The following is a 17,578-nucleotide window of genomic DNA, read 5'->3' as shown; positions in this document are numbered from 1 at the left end:
TGATCATAATCCTAATTCCTTTTGCCTGTTTCCATGAGTCATTATTTTCCTATGGTGGTTAGAATGATGTCTGCTTCATTTGTTAGTGCACATTAAGTATTCCATGATGTTTAATCGGAGACCCTAGTAAGTTTTAAATAGATGGAAATTAGGGAGTCTATTTTAAGTAGCTGGAATCATAGCTTGCGCAAAGGAAAGTAGACCAAAGGTGCTTCTACTTGCCAACCATATCTTCCCTCCAGCACCTATTGTTCCCATCTCTACGTCAGCATTGTGCTGGGGAATTTTCCACTTACCTGGAATAGAACAATTCCTGCAGCTTCTGAAAGTCCAGGTCTAAGTATGTTACTTGGATGGCATCTTGTCCAGCACTTTAAACATTTACAAATGAGGGAAGTTGAATATTATCATCTTATTTAACATCCTTCCCAAACGAGAGGATGAGTATTAAAGTTGGTCAGAAAACTTAGTGAGAGGGGGATTAGGAAAGCTCGGCCACTCCTAAATGAGGTCATAAATTCTTTTGACTGCAGGGCAATATGGATATATGGAACTAAACAAGAGAATGTGTTAAATAAATGGTCTTCTGGAAAATAGTATTGCAAACTTCATGGACTGAGTGGTTTCATTCTATGCTGAAAGTAAAGTGACTGTGAAAGCAAATTTGTATTTGCAAAACTGTAAAATTCAAGTCTGTTGTCATATTTTTGTGGTATAAAATTGGTCCAATTAACTTGCTTTATGCTTAAATTGGGAAGGTAAGAGGAAGTTTTTAATTAATTATTTCCAGTTAATGGTGATCTCTATATTCAGAGATTAATGAGTTTGGTATGCAGTGCCAGTGACCCTTAATGCAATTTTTACCTGATTTTTGACTTGTAGATTCATAGCCAAGCTAATAGTTTTGTGAAAAGAAAAGTATTGCAGCTTGCTTCCTGGCGAAAAATAGAAGAACTTCGGAAAGGGATAATGCGACGCGACAGCATATGGGACATATTGGTCTTTCGAAAAGTACAGGCAAGTGAAAGGCATGCAAATAATAATTAGGGAAATTAAAAGTATGTAATGAAATGACTGTTTAATATTGGTAATATTGATCTTTCACATTTTCAATGAATAATTTGAAGTCCAACTTTGAGCCTATTGTCATATGCACAACCACATCTATGCACAGATTCAATGAAAAACTCACCAACATCAGAGGCACAAAGCACCACACAAGCAGCATTTATAAGATAAAAAACGTGCATTTTTACAAGAAAACATGATTAAAACAAAATAAAACAGTCTATTTAAGTGTATAGTGGTCAAATGTTTCATAATGTTGCTAAACTGTTGTGATTAGAATTTTGCTGGTTGAAGGAAATTAGCTGTTCTTGATCCTGGTGTTGAGGGACTTCAGTCTTCTGAACCCCCTACCCGAAAATGTGGCACAGATCAGAATCAGGTTTATTATCACCAGCATGTGTTGTGAAATTTGTTAACTTAGCAGCAGCAGTTCAATGCAATACATGATATAGAGGAAAAAAAGTAAAAATAATTGAGTAAATCAATTACAGTATATGTATATTGAATAGATTAAAATCATGCAAAAAACAGAATTAATGTATATTAAAAAGTAAGGTAGTGTTCGTGGGTTCAATGTCGTGGGTTCAATGTTAATTTAGCAATCAGGGGGGAAGAAGCTGTTCCTGAATCGCTGAGTGTGTGTGTTCAAGCCTCCGTACCTCTTTACCTGATGGTAACAGTGAGAAAGAGGCATGCCCTGAGTGTTGGGGGACATTAATAATGGACGCTACCTTTCTGAGACGCTGCTCCTTGAAGATGTCCTGGGTACTTTATAGGCTAGTACCCAAGATGGAGCCGACTAAGTTTACAACCCTCTGCAACCTCTTTCAGTCCTGTGCAGTACCAGGCAGTGAATCAGCCCATCAGAAAAATCTGCATGGTACATCTGTAGAAATTTTTGAGTGTTTTTTTTGACATACCAATTCTCTTCAAACTCTGAATGAAGTATAGTCATTTTCTTACCACCTTTATAGCTGCTTTATGTTGGGACCAGGTTAGGTCCTCAGAGATCTTAACACCCAGGAACTTGAAGCTGCACACTCTCTCCACTTCTGACCCCTGTGAGAATTGATATGTGTTCCTTTGTCTTGCCCTTCCTGAAGTCCACAATCAGCTTTTTGTCTTACTGACGTTGAGTGCAAGGTTGTTGACATGGACGCCCTTTTATCCTGAGGCTGTACCCTCTTGTCCAGGACGTCCCCCACCATGGGAAGCATCCTTTCCACATCTGCTCTGTCTAGGCTTTTCAACATTCAAAAGATTTCAATAAGATCACCCCTCATCCTTCTAATTCCAGTGAGTACAGACCCAGACCAGAGATTGTACTCCTCAAATGTTCCTCATATGATAACCCTTTTATTCCCAGAATCATCCTTGTAAACCTCTTCTGAGCCCTGTCCAATGCCAGCAATTCTTTTCTTGGATGAGGAGCTTAGAACTGTTTACAATACTCAAGGTGAGGCCTCACCAGTGTCTTATAAAGCCTCAGCATCACATCCTTGCTGTTGTACTCTCGACCTCTTGAAATAAATGCTAACATTGTATTTCCCTTCCTCAACACCGACTCTACCTGCAAGTTGACCTTTAGGGTGTTCTGCTCAAGGACGCTCAAATCCCTTGGCATTTCTGATTTTTGGATTTTATCCTCATTTTTTAAAAAAAAAGTCTGCACGTTTATTTTTTCTACCAAAGTATATGACCATGCATTTTCCATCACTGCATTTCATTTGCCACTTAATTGCCCATTCTCCAATTCTGTCAAGTCATCCTGCAGTCTTCCTGTTTCCTAAACATTACATGTCCCTCCACCAATCTTCATATCACCTACAAAGTTGGCAACAAAGCCATGTATTCCATCATCTAATCATTGATAGCATAAAAAGAAGCAGTTCCAACACTGACCCACCCCTGTGGAACACCACTAATCACTGACAGCCAACCAGAAAAGGATCCCTTTATTCCCATTCGCTGCCTTCTACTGATCAGCCAATGCTCTAAACATGCCAGTAACTTTTCTGTAATACCATGGGCTCTTAACTTGGTAAGCAGCCTCATGTGTGGCACCTTGTCAAAGGCCTTCTGAAAATCCAAATATGCAACATCTATCCTAATTGAAATCTCAAAGAATTCAAAGAATCTCCTCATAGATTGGGAAGCTCATTCTGTAAAAGGGCTGGATGGTTTAGAGTTTGTGAAATGTGTGCAGGATAGTTTTTTGCAACAATACATAGAAGTACCGACTAGAGATGGAGGTCATTTAAGGGTGAAATTATGAGGGTACAGAATCTTTATGTTCCTGTTAGGTTGAAAGGAAAGGTTAAAGGTTTGAAAGCGCCATGGTTTTCAAGGGATATTAGAAACTTGGTTCGGAAAAAGAGGGGTGTCTACAATAGATATAGGCAGCATGGAGTAAAGGAATTGCTCGAGGAATATAAAGAATGTAAAAGGAATCTTAAGAAAGAGATTAGAAAAGCTAAAAGAAGATACGAGTTTGGTTTGGCAAATAAGGTGGAAGTAAATCCGAAAGGTTTCTACAGCTATATTAAAAGCAAGAGGATAGTGAGGGATAAAATTGGTCCCTTAGAGAATCAGGGTGGTCAGCTGTGTGTGGAGCTGAGGGAGATGGGAGAGATTTTGAACGATTTCTTCTCTTCAGTATTCACTAAGGAGAAGGATATTGAATTGTGTAAGGTGTGGGAAACAAGTAAGGAAGTTATGGAACCTATGACAATTAAAGAGGTGGAAGTACTGGCGCTTTTAAGAAATTTAAAAGTGGATAAATCTCCGGGTCCTGACAGGATGTTCCCCAGGACCTTGAGGGAAGTTTGTGTAGAGATAGCAGGAGCTCTGACGGAGATCTTTCAGATGTCATTAGAAACGGGGATTGTGCCGGAGGATTGGCGTATTGCTCATGTGGTTCCTTTGTTTAAAAAGGGTTCTAGAAGTAAGCCTAGCAATTATAGGCCTGTCAGTTTGACATCAGTGGTGGGTAAATTAATGGAAAGTATTCTTAGAGATAGTATTTATAATTATCTGGATAGACAGCATCTGATTAGGAGTAGCCAGCATGGATTTGTGTGTGGAAAGTCATGTTTGACAAACCTTATTGAATTTTTTGAAGAAGTTACGAGGAATGTTGACGAGGGTAAGGCAGTGGATGTAGTCTATATGGACTTCAGCAAGGCCTTTGACAAAGTTCCACATGGAAGGTTAGTTAAGAAGGTTCAGTCGTTAGGTATTAATGCTGGAGTAATAAAATGGATTCAACAGTGGCTAGATGGGAGATGCCAGAGAGTAGTGGTGGATAATTGTTTATCGGGATGGAGGCCGGTGACTAGCGGGGTGCCTCAGGGATCTGTTTTGGGCCCAGTGTTGTTTGTAATATACATAAATGATCTGGATGATGGGGTGGTAAATTGGATTAGTAAGTATGCCGATGATACTAAGGTAGGAGGTGTTGTGGATAATGAGGTGGGTTTTCAAAGCTTGCAGGGAGATTTATGCCAGTTAGAAGAATGGGCTGAACGTTGGCAGATGGAGTTTAATGCTGAGAAGTGTGAGGTTCTACATTTTGGCAGGAATAATCCAAATAGAACATACAGGGTAAATGGTAGGGCGTTGAAGAATGCAGTGGAACAGAGAGATCTAGGAATAACAGTGCATAGTTCCCTGAAGGTGGAGTCTCATGTAGATAGGGTGGTGAAGAAGGCTTTTGGAACGCTGGCCTTTATAAATCAGAGCATTGAGTACAGAAGTTGGGATGTAATGTTAAAATTGTACAAGGCATTGGTAAGGCCAAATTTGGAATATTGTGTACAGTTCTGGTCACCGAATTATAGGAAAGATATCAATAAATTAGAGAGAGTGCAGAGATGATTTACTAGGATGTTACCTGGGTTTCAGCACTTAAGTTACAGAGAAAAGTTGAACAAGTTAGGTCTCTATTCATTGGAGCGTAGAAGGTTGAGGGGGGATTTGATCGAGGTATTTAAAATTTTGAGAGAGATAGATAGAGTTGACGTGAATAGGCTGTTTCCATTGAGAGTAGGGGAGATTCAAACGAGAGGACATGATTTGAGAGTTAGGGGGCAAAAGTTTAAGGGAAACACGAGGGGGTATTTCTTTACTCAGAGAGTGATAGCTGTGTGGAATGAGCTTCCTGTAGAAGTAGTAGAGGCCAGTTCAGTTGTGTCATTTAAGGTAAAATTGAATAGGTATATGGACAGGAAAGGAGTGGAGGGTTATGGGCTGAGTGCGGGTAGGTGGGACTAGGTGCGATTAAGAGTTCGGCACGGACGAGGAGGGCCGAGGTGGCCTGTTTCCGTGCTGTGATTGTTATATGGTTATATGGTTAATTCCAACAAGTTCATCAGGCAAAATGTTCCCTTCAGGAAACCATGCTGATTTTGACTTATCTTGTTCTGTGTCACCAAGTACACCATAACCTCATCCTTAACAATTGACTCCAACATCTTCCCAACCACTGAGGTCAGGCTAACTGGTCTACAGTTTCCTTTCCTCTGCCTTCCTCCTTTCTTAAAGAGTCGAGTGATATTTTCAATTTTCGTTCCTTCTGGCACCATGACAGAGTCCAATAATTTCTTGAAAGATCATTACTAATGCCTTCATAATCTCTAGTGCTATCACTTTCAGAACCCTAGGGTGCAGTTCATCTGGTCCAGATAATCCAAACCTTCTGATCTCCCTAAGAAAGTAAAGAGACTTGTGGAGTTTCCTTGTGATTGTAGTTAAAGTAAAGAGACTTGTGGAGTTTTCTTGTGATTGTAGTTATGTGCTGGACCCAGGTCAGGTCATCTGATATGTTTACACCCAGGAATTTAAAGCTGCTGATTCCTTCTACTGTCGATTTTCCAAAGTTGGACTACTACATCTTTATCCCCTCTTCTCCTTCCTGAAATAGTAAGCTGTTTAGTTTTGTTGATGTTGAGCGAGAGGTTATCTTGCAGCAGCACCCATCTAGGGGATTTGTCTTACTCCAGTAAGCTGACTCGTGGCCACTTATCATTTATCTAACTGCAGAATATCTTCAGCAATTTTGAAGATACCAATGGAACTGAGCTCAGCCAAACAGTCACAAGCATAGAGAGTAGAGCAAGGAGCTAAACACATGGCCTTGAAATGCACCTGTGTTGATGGTCAGTGAGGAGGCGATGCTATCGATCTTCAGTGACTGAGGTTTGCCAATGGTGAAATCGCGAATCCAGTTAATGAAGGAGGTGCGGAGCCATAGGTCTTAAAGCTTGTTAATGAGATTGGATGTGATTATTGTGTTGTAGCCTGACATATGAGTTCCTGTTTCCCATTTTGTTCGGAGTGGAGTCCAGAGAAATCACATCTTCTGTTGGTTTGTTGTGGTGGCAGACTAATTGGAGCAGATCTAAGTAATCTGAAGCAAGAGTTGATTCACTCTATGACTAACTTTTCAATGTACATGGTACAGTGATATAAGCACCACTGGATGGTAATCTTTGGGGCAGGCACCATCCTCTTTTTGAGCATTGGAAAAGTGAATGTCTTTTTGAAGCAAATGGGTACCTGAAACTAATAGGCAAGAGGCTGAATATATCTGTAAATATTCCAGCTAAGTGGAGTAAAGCACAGATCTTTAGCACTGGGCCAAGTATGCTGTCTGGATCAGATGACTTTCATGAATTCACTCTTCTGAAGGATGCCCTGTTGTTGGCCTTGGAGAGTGAAAGTACAGGGTTATCTGGAGTTGTGGTAGCTCATGTGGTAAATAGTTCTTTCTGACAAGGCATGCACAATAGGCATTGAGCTCACCTGGGAATGATGGGTCATTGCCACTTCACACCACCTAATCTCGTCTTGAGGGAGGTTATATTGTGCAAGCTCTGCCATTGCTGTCAAGTGTGCCTTTTTGCACTCAGTGACCTTGTACCTGGCCGGGCTTCTTGTACGACCTCTGGGATGCCAGAGCTTTTATCTGAGAGGTTTTATAATATACATTTCATTTTTAACATCGTATTTAATTAAAGCTTCACGGAATATACTGGATCCTTGTCTTTTAGATTCTTAGTTTTAGAGAGACGCAGGCATCATGAGGTGGGGTGGCAAAATAATTTTGACCTTCATTTATTTAAGCTCTATTATGCGGTACAGTTTCTGTCTTTTGACCGAAGACTGGAAAATTGAGGATAATCGTTGAAGAAAATTTAGTTGAACTTTTAAATTGTGGTTAAGTTGTGGCTCATCTGTGGCTCATAATTATCTCATGTCCACCTTGATCTCAATTCAAATATTTTGCTCTTAATCTTCATGTCTAGCAGTCTGTGTCAATAAATGAAGTTTCACTCTTAATGGGTACAATAAACATTTCCCATAATTTAGAATATTTTTGGAATGTGATAGTTGGTGTTTGAGAAAATATTGAATAGAATGCGATATTGTTTTCTAGGCTTCAGTAAACCTGGCAATAATCTCATTGACACATGCCTTCCTTTCTAGTCCAGATGTCTCAGCCCAAAACATTAACTCTTTATTCTGACTCTACCATAGATGCTGCCTGACCTGCTGAGTTCCTCCATCATTTTGTGTGTAGTAATTTTATTGAAGGTTGTTATAGCTGTAATGGGGACAAGCTCAATTGTGTCAATGTGCAACATGACCTCTTAAGAATCTTCTGTAGTCACTCTCAGACGCCGGCCCTAGCACCTGGGAGGCAACACACCACCCTGCTGCTTTTTACCACCATTGGATCTCTCATCCACTTCCCTAACTATCGTGGCTCTTACGACTATTGCTCTGCCTGGCTTTACCCTTCCCTGCTGAGCTTCAGAGCCAGCCACATTACCGCTGGCACGGTTGTTGCTGCTCGGCTTTGATAGATTATAACCCCTCGGCAGTATTCAAAGGGGTATATTTGTTGCTGAGGAAAATGGCCACAGGGGAACTGACTGCTTACTCGCTTTACTTCTCCTGGTGGTCACCCATCTGTCTGAAACCTGTACTCTGGGTGTGACCACCTCAGTACAAGTATCATCTATGACATTTTCAGCCTCCCGGATGGTCTTGAATAATGTGCATTTATTGAATGATAAATGGTGATCAGGACATATTAGGAACACACCTATTTCTTAAACCAGGGGTTCCCAACTTAGATAGGGGTCCATGGCATAAAAATAAAGAAGGAGCAACTTTAATCACCATGTATATAAAATGTGCATAAATATGTAAATACCAGCATGTATTTACAATGAAAACACATTATAAAAAGTGGTTTGTAATGTTAATAGTGCAGTGACAGAGTAATGGATAGAGGTGGGTTTGGGCCCAACTAGAATGGTTGAGCTGCTTAACTGCTTGGTGGAAGAAATTCTAAAGATTTTCTGCTGCTGCCTGTCAGGAGTTTGTACATTCTCCCCGTGACCATGTGGGTTTCCTCCAGATGCTCTGGTTTCCTCCCACAGTCCATAGGCGTACTGGTTGGTAAGTTAACTGGTCATTGTAAATTGTCCTGTGATTAGATTAGGATTAAACTGGGGGGTTGCTGGGTGACACAGCTCAAAGGTACAGGAGGCCTACACCATGCTGTATGTCAATAAATAAATAAAGATGGCATTACATTTTTGATATAATAAAGCTATAGTGCTATGCAGTAGGAAGCTTTTGGAAAAGACAGCTTGCAAGGTGCCTAATGCCATGGGATCAGAGTCAGGTTTATTTTTAGTAATATATGTTGTGAAATTAGTTTTGTGGCAGATGTGCAGTGCAAGAAAAAAATTAGAGTATGTTACAAGATAAATAGTGTAAAAGATGACTAGCATCATACAGGCATTGTCACCTGTAAGGACAGACAGAGCTTGTGATTCGTGTCTCAGCTGAGAGTACAACATTCCCTCAGTAACCACCGGGTTGTCAGCCAACGTTCATGTGTTCAAAGTCTCTGCAGTAGGTTATGAAGTCATAACCTCCTTCACTTTTCTCGTCATCGATCCATTTTGTCCACAGGCCAGTCTGGGTGGTCAAGTAAAACTGATGGTAATTGGAGCTGCTCCTGTGTCTGAGACTGTGCTTACCTTTATCAGGGCAGCTTTAGGTTGTCAGGTAAGCTGCATTTTTAATTTCTTAACAATGTTTAACTAACTTTATCTTTTGTACAATAAATGAGAGTGAATTATGAAAGAAAGCACTTATGATTTTTGAGTGACATAGATCAATATTATGGGAAAACTGACCTACCAACAGTGCTTTTTCAAATCAATCCCACTTCACTTTTCATGCTAATACAATAGTACCAGAGTTTCTGATGTTTCTTTGAATTACAATCATAGTTCCTTAATCTTAATGAATTGTTTGTGGGAAACTCTACACTATTTGATTCTCATGTACAACTTTGCTCGCATCTGCACCAATGTAGATATCATAGTCGTGAAATTATGTGGTGGTTCTCTTAAATTTTCCTCTGAGACAGTGCAGGATTAAATCAGTTTCCTACTGCAAATGCTCCAAAGAAAGCAGAAATCGAATGAAGTATCTCCTTGGAATTCAAGGACACTCTCTCACATCCTTTCTTCATGTCTGCACTATCACTTGAGGTTTGATCCCAGGCCTCATCTCAGATTTCAAGTTTCTTTGGATGGCCTTCTGCTACCAGCAGTCAGCAAAGTATTAATTTTGCCTGACACCATCTATCAGGATTGCTCTTTCCAAGTGGGCTCTTAGAAGTTCATCCAGATTTTGAGATCATAAATGAAAAGGTGTTTTAAAAAAACATTCATGGAGACATGCCCAAAACAGTGCAAATATGAGTTAGTTGGAGAGGTTTGCCAATTGCATGTGATTATGTGCTCCAGGTCTTGGTGTTTCCATTTTATTGTATGTGGGGACCAGAGGGAGAAGATACTTGGTTCCATCAATAAAAATGATGGTAACATTAGGATTGTCTTTATAATCTAACTAGTAACTTGCAGTAGCCTACCCATCATTGGTAGTATTGAGTATCACGCCATTTGTATTTATACTGTTAGCATAGCTGATTGAATATCTGTATTCTGCTGATACTTAGACTTTAACTATTGTCTATATCGCACAGTACTGCACATGGACAAGCTTCCTGAGAGGGCCTGCTTTTTTCAGGTCCCACTGGCACGACCCCTATGATTGCTTTTAGTTTCCTGTTTGGAACTAGATTCTCCAAAGGGGCAACTAGAAACGTCTTTCAGATGGAAAGACCATTAGGCATGGAGTTTCTGCACTTCTCATGGGAGCACTCTTCAACCCAGTTCAATGCTGACATTTGCAAATCAAAACAAAAAAGTAATGATAGAAATTTGTCCTAGTGGGTATGCAGCCTCTGTGCAGTCACTCTATCCATGAATGATATTCTACAGAATATTCTGTACAGAAAACAGTCCCTTTCAGCCCATTTAGTTCATGTTGAAGCAATATTCTGATTTTTTTTTCCCATTTTCCCCCCGTTATTCCATTTCTCATACGTATAACATTATCCCTATAAACAGCATTTCATTTATATTTGGAGAAGCGTTAAGTGATTTCACTTAAAATTTCCTTTCCTTTACCTTTTTTTTTCATACATTGCTCTGATTTCTTTTATGCATTCACTAGATGCTTTCTGATATCCTGCTGTTCTCAGCAAGTTATCCTGGGTCACACATTCATAGCTTCTCCATACCCATGTCTCAGTTCTTCTTCATCCACTTCCAGCCAAACCCTCACTTTCTCTCTGCAATTCCCAACTGACTCTGCCAGCGAGCAGTGTTTCTGCTATCACCCCTAGGCATAGGTCAGCTTGCTGTACTGCAATTCATAAGCATCTCAATTGCAAGAAAGCATACAACTGATTTAATACTTTAACTGTCCATATATGTGTAGCCTCTTGCTTAATGTCAGTTCAGTTGGGTTCAGCTTTTCATGACAGCTGCCTATATTCAATGAATGTCTGTTAAAACTCAGTTAAAGCTAGTGCAAGAGAGGTTGTGACTCTGCACATAATGAGTTACTTCAAACTTTAGATATTGTTAAGTCTTCGCTGCTGAATGACAGTTCTTCTCAATTGGTGTGACTTTTTAAATGGTAATAAGCTGTAGACCTTTCTCATTACAGTTTTATGAGGGATATGGGCAAACGGAGTGCACGGCAGGCTGCTCAATGACCATTCCTGGAGACTGGTCAGCAGGTAAGGCTTGTTTTTGCTACCAGATGTTGAGATTTTAAAGTGTTGTTTTGTTTTATTAAGAAAAATGGAAGCCAAAATTGATTTAGTGGACTTGGTAGCTGAGCTCCTACCTACTGACCTGACCCTACCCACTCCATTTTGCTTTGTCCCTTTCGCAAAATAACCCAAGAATATCCAGATGGCAAATCATTGATTTGTCAGAGAAATGGAAGAAATACTCTGCTCTCTTTACCCTCTTTCCCCGTTTTGGTTTTGAACTGATTGGGTTCTGATTTTTCATTCCTTTGCGACTTATTTTCAACTTGTTCATCAGTTTAAATGCCATTTTCTTTTATCAAATAAAAACAGGGTGTCATAATGTAGATTTAAGGTAGACTTCACAAATATAGATGCTCTGAATTCCTTCCAGACTAATTAAGATCATTTTTGCCAAACTCAGATCTGTGGGAGTAGAGATCATTGTTTGAGATAAAAATAATACAAACAGAAGAGGCAGAGTCAAATCAAGGGTCATATATCACAAAAATTTGTTGACGATACAACCATTGTTGGCAGAATTTCAGATGGTGACAAGAGGGCGCACAGGAGCGCATTATCAGCTAGTTGACTACTATCATGGCAACAACCTTGCACCCAATGTCAGTAAGACCAAAGAACTGACGTGGACTTCAGAAAGGGTGAGACAACAGAACACACGGCAGTCCTCCTGGAGGGATCAGAAGTGGAAAGAGTGAGCAGTTTCTAGTTCCTGGGTGTCACTGTCTCTGAGGACCTAAACTGGCCCCAACAGATTGATGCAACTACTAAGAAGGCATGATAGCAGCTACGACGAAATCTGCAGATGCTAGAAATTAAAGCAACACACACAAAATGCTGGTGGAACGCAACAGGCCAGGCAGCATCTATAGGGAGAAGCACTGTCGACAACAGCTATATTTCATGAGGAGTTTGAGAAGATTTGTATGTCACCAAACACACTCTAAAATTTCTACAGATGTACCATGGAGAGCATTCTAACTGACTGCATCACCGTCTGAGGATAGGGGCTACTGCAGAGGATCAAAGAATGCTTCAGAGAGTTGTAAACTTGGTCATCTCCATCATGAGCACTAACCTCCGTAAGATCCCTTCACCCATTTTTTCCTTTCTCTCTCTCTCTCTCACACACACACCCACCACTGTTGCTGCCGCCACTCACCCACTCACCCATCCTAGTAACCTATTCCTGCTTATCCATCATATCCTATAAAAAAACCCTCTATCCCTTAAGAAAGCTAAAAGTACCCTGACCTGTGCTCTCTCACCCAGTAACCTTTTAATGTGAATTCCTGCACCCCCAATTCCCTTAGATTAATTCTCATAATCTCTCTCTGTATCCCATACTTCCTGCAACTCAGAATTACATGTTCTACTGACTCCTCTTCCTGACATTCCTCACACAAACCTGACTGGTGTTTCCCTATCAATTTCAATGTTTTGTTCAGTGCACAGTGCCCCAGCCTTAACCCAGTCCACACAGTTTCCTCTCTTCTGTATCTACTTCCTACCCTAGTGTCTGTAACACTCTTTTGTATTTGATATTAATGCCTCCCTTTCCCCTCTCTGTCCCATCTTTCTTGCCACATTTGGATGATTTTTTCCCCCAGATTACACACTTAGCCTCTGATTTACTGATTCTAATGTGCAGTTCTATATTTTCTTTCTTTAACAACTCATCCACCCTCTCATTCCCATTCACCCCTACGTGAGCTGGAACCCATAGAAATTTTATCTGACCTCCCTGATTTGCAACTCTCCAATTATAAAAGTCAAACATGAATTTGTTAGTTGGTGTGATTGTATCGATCACATTTAAAGTTAGCAAAACCAAAGAGCTGATTATTAACTACAGGAAGGGGAAACCAGATGTCCATGAGCTGGTCCTTGTCAGGGGATCAGAAGTGAAGAAGGTCGGCAATTTTACATTTCTCAGCGTGGTCATTTCAGAGGATTGTCCTGTGTCCGGCATGTAGGTGCCATCACAAAGAAGGCACAGCAGCTAAGGAGGTGCTTCTACTTTCTTAGAAACTTGCAAAGATTCAGCAATTCCTCTTTGACAAACTTCTCTCGATGCATGGTGGAGGGAACACTGACTGGTTGCATCAAGGCCTGGTATGGAAACACCAATGCTCTTAAACAGAAGTGGTCCAATCACAATTAACAGAAAATCTGCAGATGCTGGAAATCCAAGCAACACCCATAAACTGCTGGAGGAACTCAGTAGGCCAGGCAGCACCTATGGAAAAATGTACAGTCAACACTTTGGGCCAACGTTTCGGGTGGTTACAGTCCAGTCCAGAACGGGTAAAGCCCTTCTCCCCCTGCGCCCCCGCCTAATTGAGCAGAGCAGCATCTATCATCAAGAATCCCCACCATTCAGCACATGCACACTTCTTACTGTTGCCATCAGGAAGGTGGTACAGGAGCCTCGGGACCCACACAGCCAGGACCAGGTCTGGAATAGTTATTACCCCTCAACTATCAGGCTCTTGAACCAAAAGGGATAACTTTACTCAACTTTATTCACCCCGTCACTAACCTAAAACGTCAACTAATTACATATTTGTTTTAAGGACTCTTTATCTTGTCATTTCATGTTTTTGTTATTTATTGCTATTTATTTAAATAATTGCATTTTGCACAGTTTGTTATGTTCTATGCTCTGCCAGTTCTTTCATTGAACCTGTTTACAGTTACTATTCTCAGTATGTTGAGTATGCCCACAAGGAAAAAGTCGCATGGTTGTATGTGGCGACATGTATGTAATCTGATAAAATATACTTTGAACTGTTCCCACCGGCCATTGACTCATCTTCAAGGACTGATTATCTCATGTTCTCAATATTTATTGTTTATTCATTATTATTATTTTGTTTTGTTTTTGTATTTGCACAGCTCATTTTCTGTGCATTAGTTATTCTTCAGTCTGTGTGTAGTGTTTCATTGATTCTATTGTTGCTCTGTAACCACTGTGAATGCCTGCAAGAAAGTGAATATCAGGGTAATGCATAATGTATTTTGATAATGCATTTACTTTTATCTTTGTATTTGAACCTATATCCCCAGGACATTTTCTTAAGTATCAAGCTTATTTATCTAGTGATGACAAACACTGCACCTCCCTAACACTATGCCGTTGTTCCCTCTGTAACAACATTTGCCATTGTTGGCTTCCAGGCAGTAATTTAATCTTTATTACATTTAATTTGTCAATAAATACTCATGCTGTGAGATGTTGCCATTCCTAACACTTGTACAATGCTTGTACTTTGGTTTTGAAATTGTACGGGGTTATTCAGAAAGTTAAGCTGTTTGGTTGAGAAATTGTACAAAATGACTGCTGCTTTAGGTCATGCAATCATTTTTTTCCTTTTGTGATTGTTCTAATTTTGCCCTATCAAGTAATCGGAAGATTTCACCATTGTTTGTTAGTTGTAAAACATGAAGATGCTTTAGATCAGATTTCTCTTTTGTTGGTTCATTTGATCCATACTGTATAATTAAATGTTCATTATATTATATGATCTTCCCTTTATTTCACATCGAACACAAAGACCTTGGCTCATTTCAGTAGTTAGTGCCAGCTTAGGGATATATTGTTTATTTGCAAATTTTCTGTCAAGCAATTTTTTTTTGTGTGCTGAAATAAAAGCCACTCTTTCTACATCAGCTTGATTCACTAAGTGTGTAAGGATGTCGAAGTGAATTGTCTGGATGTGTTATGAGGGAGAGCTATTTTTAAGATTTTGGAACAATCGTTACTCATATTACTCAAATTTAGAGAGCACCCATCCTCTCTAAATTTAAACGTGTCCGCTTTGAGTAGTGATTTAGTTTTGCTGCTTTCCTCTGCATCTTTTCCTGAAAGAGAATTCCCCTTGTGCTCATCATTCTCCCGAAGTAGTGTGCCAATCCATACAGTTTCATAGCAGCAGCACCGATAAACTCGGTGTATAGTTTATGTTCTTGCCTATTTTGTTTCTTTCTCTATAGAAATATCATAAATCCTGGATGTCATGTTTGTAAAAACACCATCTTAAAATCATTTGTATGTTTTCCATTTTTATTTTAGAGTAGGTTTCTGTAATTTGCTATCAACAGTGTATTTATTACATTGCGAAGAAGGGCATCTCAACTCCAAAGACATGGTTTCAATCCTCGCCTTACGGACCACCTGCCAGCATTTGGACCATGAGTTAAATCCCACAAGAATGGCTAGAGAGTTAAATTCAAATAATTAAATAAATACTAGATTTTTTTTTAGAAAAGAGCTTAATTATATTAACAATAGCTATTACTGGAATGTTATAAGAATCTATCTGGATCACTGATGACCTTCAGGAAAGGAAATCCATCATCCTTGCCAAGTTTGAAAATGTCACTCTACACCCACCCATGTAGCTGATTTCCAATGTGTCTTTCCAGTTTGGGACCAGATAACGATGGGCAATACATGCTGGTATTCCCAGCAATGTCCATGTCCACGTTCTGTGAAAGAACGAAGAAATATAACATTCAAGCAAAAATTCCCGGTGTCAGTAAGAAGAGTTTGTATTTCATAGAAGTAAATTCTCAGTGGCTAGTTATAAGTAGGTTCTGAGTTACGGACAGTATTTCAGTCCATCCAGGTCAACTCTTTCAAAGCTGGATCTCCTGTTTCATTTGCAGGACATGTGGGAGCTCCAATGCCTTGCAATCTGATTAAGCTTGTTGATGTAGAAGACATGAACTACTTTGCTGCTAAAGGAGAGGGTGAGGTAAGCAGACTGTTTTAAATGGTGTAAATATCAGTATGTTATATAAAAAGTGTTTTCAAACTATTTGGCCAATAATGTGGCAGACCACAGCAACATTAACAGAGTTGGAGATTAATACAGCATGGAGCCAGGTCCTTCAGTCCAACTCGTCCAAGGTGCCCACTTAAGTTAGTCCCATTTCTCCACATTTGGTCCATGTGTCTCTAAACCCTTCCTATCTATGTACTTCTCCAGAAGTCTTTTAAATGTTGTTATTGTACCTGCTTCAGCTACTTCCTCTGGCAGCTTGTTCCATACACGTATCACCCTCTGTGTGAAGATACTGACCTTCAGAACACTTGTAAATCTTTCCCCTCTCACTTTAAATCTGTGCCCTTGGTGGAAGGTGATCCTGTTTATCACCTCCCGCTGGTGCCCATCCTCATTCTGTTTCTCCTTTGTCGACTCTCCTCTCCTATCAGATACCTTCTTCTTGAACCCTTTACGTCAGGGGTGTCAAACTCATTTTAGGTCACGGGCCAGATTGAGCAAAATGCAGCTTCATGCGGGCCGGATCAGTCGGACGCGTGCGAACGCAGCTTTCGTTGCCTCCGTTTTTTCAGCCTGCTCTCATGTGTCTCAGTCTCTGCTATAACTACAAAGTGTTTCACTTTACAAATTCCGTTTCTTATGAAGAAGACTACCGAGCAAGACTGCCAAATAAACACTAAAAACCCTGAAAACCTGGTACCTGAATAAACTCAGCATTAGCCATATCATACACCATAGGCGCTTTGATTACTGGGGCCAGCTTTAATAGTAATTAGATATTATCTCGCGGGCCAAAGATAATTCCACCGTGGGCCGGATTTGGCCCGCGGGCCTTGAGTTTGACATATATGCTTTACGTCTTCCACCTGTCCCCTCCCAGCTTCTCACTTCGTTCCCCTTCCCTTGCCCTGCTGCCTCCCTGCTCACCTGGTTTTGGCTATCTTCAGCCAGCATGTACTCAGACAGACAGACAGACAGATAATATTGACCCCCAAGGGAAATTGGGTTTTGTTACAGCCGCACCAACCAAGAATAGTGAAGAAATATAGCAATATAAAACCATAAATAATTAAATAATAATAAGTTAATCATGCCAAGTGGAAATAAATCCAGGACCAGCCTATTGGCTCAGGGTGTCTGACACTCTGAGGGAGGAGTTGTAAAGTTTGATGGCCACAGGCAGGAATGACTTCCTATGACGCTCAGTGTTACATCTCGGTGGAATGAGTCTCTGGCTGAATGTACTCCTGTGCCTAACCAGTACATTATGGAGTGGATGGAACACATTGTCCAAGATGGCATGCAACTTGGACAGCATCCTCTTTTCAGACACCACGTTCAGAGAGTCCAGTTCCACCCCCACAACATCACTGGCCTTATGAATGAGTTTGTTGATTCTGTTGGTGTCTGCTAGTCTCTCCCCACTTCTTTTCCAGTTCTGACGAAAGGTCTGACCCCAAAACGTTGACTCTTTCCTCTACAAAGATGCTGCCCTGCCTACTGAGTT

General features: G+C 40.4%; 1 protein-coding gene across 10 annotated transcripts in view; it reads left to right on the top strand.

Moving 5' to 3' along the window:
- The window catches only part of LOC140728963 (long-chain-fatty-acid--CoA ligase 1-like), a 199,243-nt gene that overhangs the window by 159,074 nt on the left and 22,591 nt on the right, over positions 1–17,578 (top strand). For 9 of the 10 annotated variants that reach the window (XM_073048125.1, XM_073048126.1, XM_073048131.1 and 6 more), the window contains 4 exons: positions 883–1,017; positions 9,058–9,153; positions 11,173–11,245; positions 15,953–16,041. In XM_073048125.1, coding sequence (XP_072904226.1) covers positions 883–1,017; positions 9,058–9,153; positions 11,173–11,245; positions 15,953–16,041 — 393 coding nt within the window. The remainder of the gene's footprint in view (positions 1–882; positions 1,018–9,057; positions 9,154–11,172; positions 11,246–15,952; positions 16,042–17,578) is intronic. The other variant, XM_073048133.1, reaches the window with a different exon arrangement.

The sequence above is a fragment of the Hemitrygon akajei genome, chromosome 6, assembly GCF_048418815.1.
Source record: "Hemitrygon akajei chromosome 6, sHemAka1.3, whole genome shotgun sequence".
NCBI lineage: Eukaryota > Metazoa > Chordata > Chondrichthyes > Myliobatiformes > Dasyatidae > Hemitrygon > Hemitrygon akajei.
Note: the sequence above shows the minus strand (reverse complement) of the source record. Positions and strands in the feature narration are given on the sequence as shown.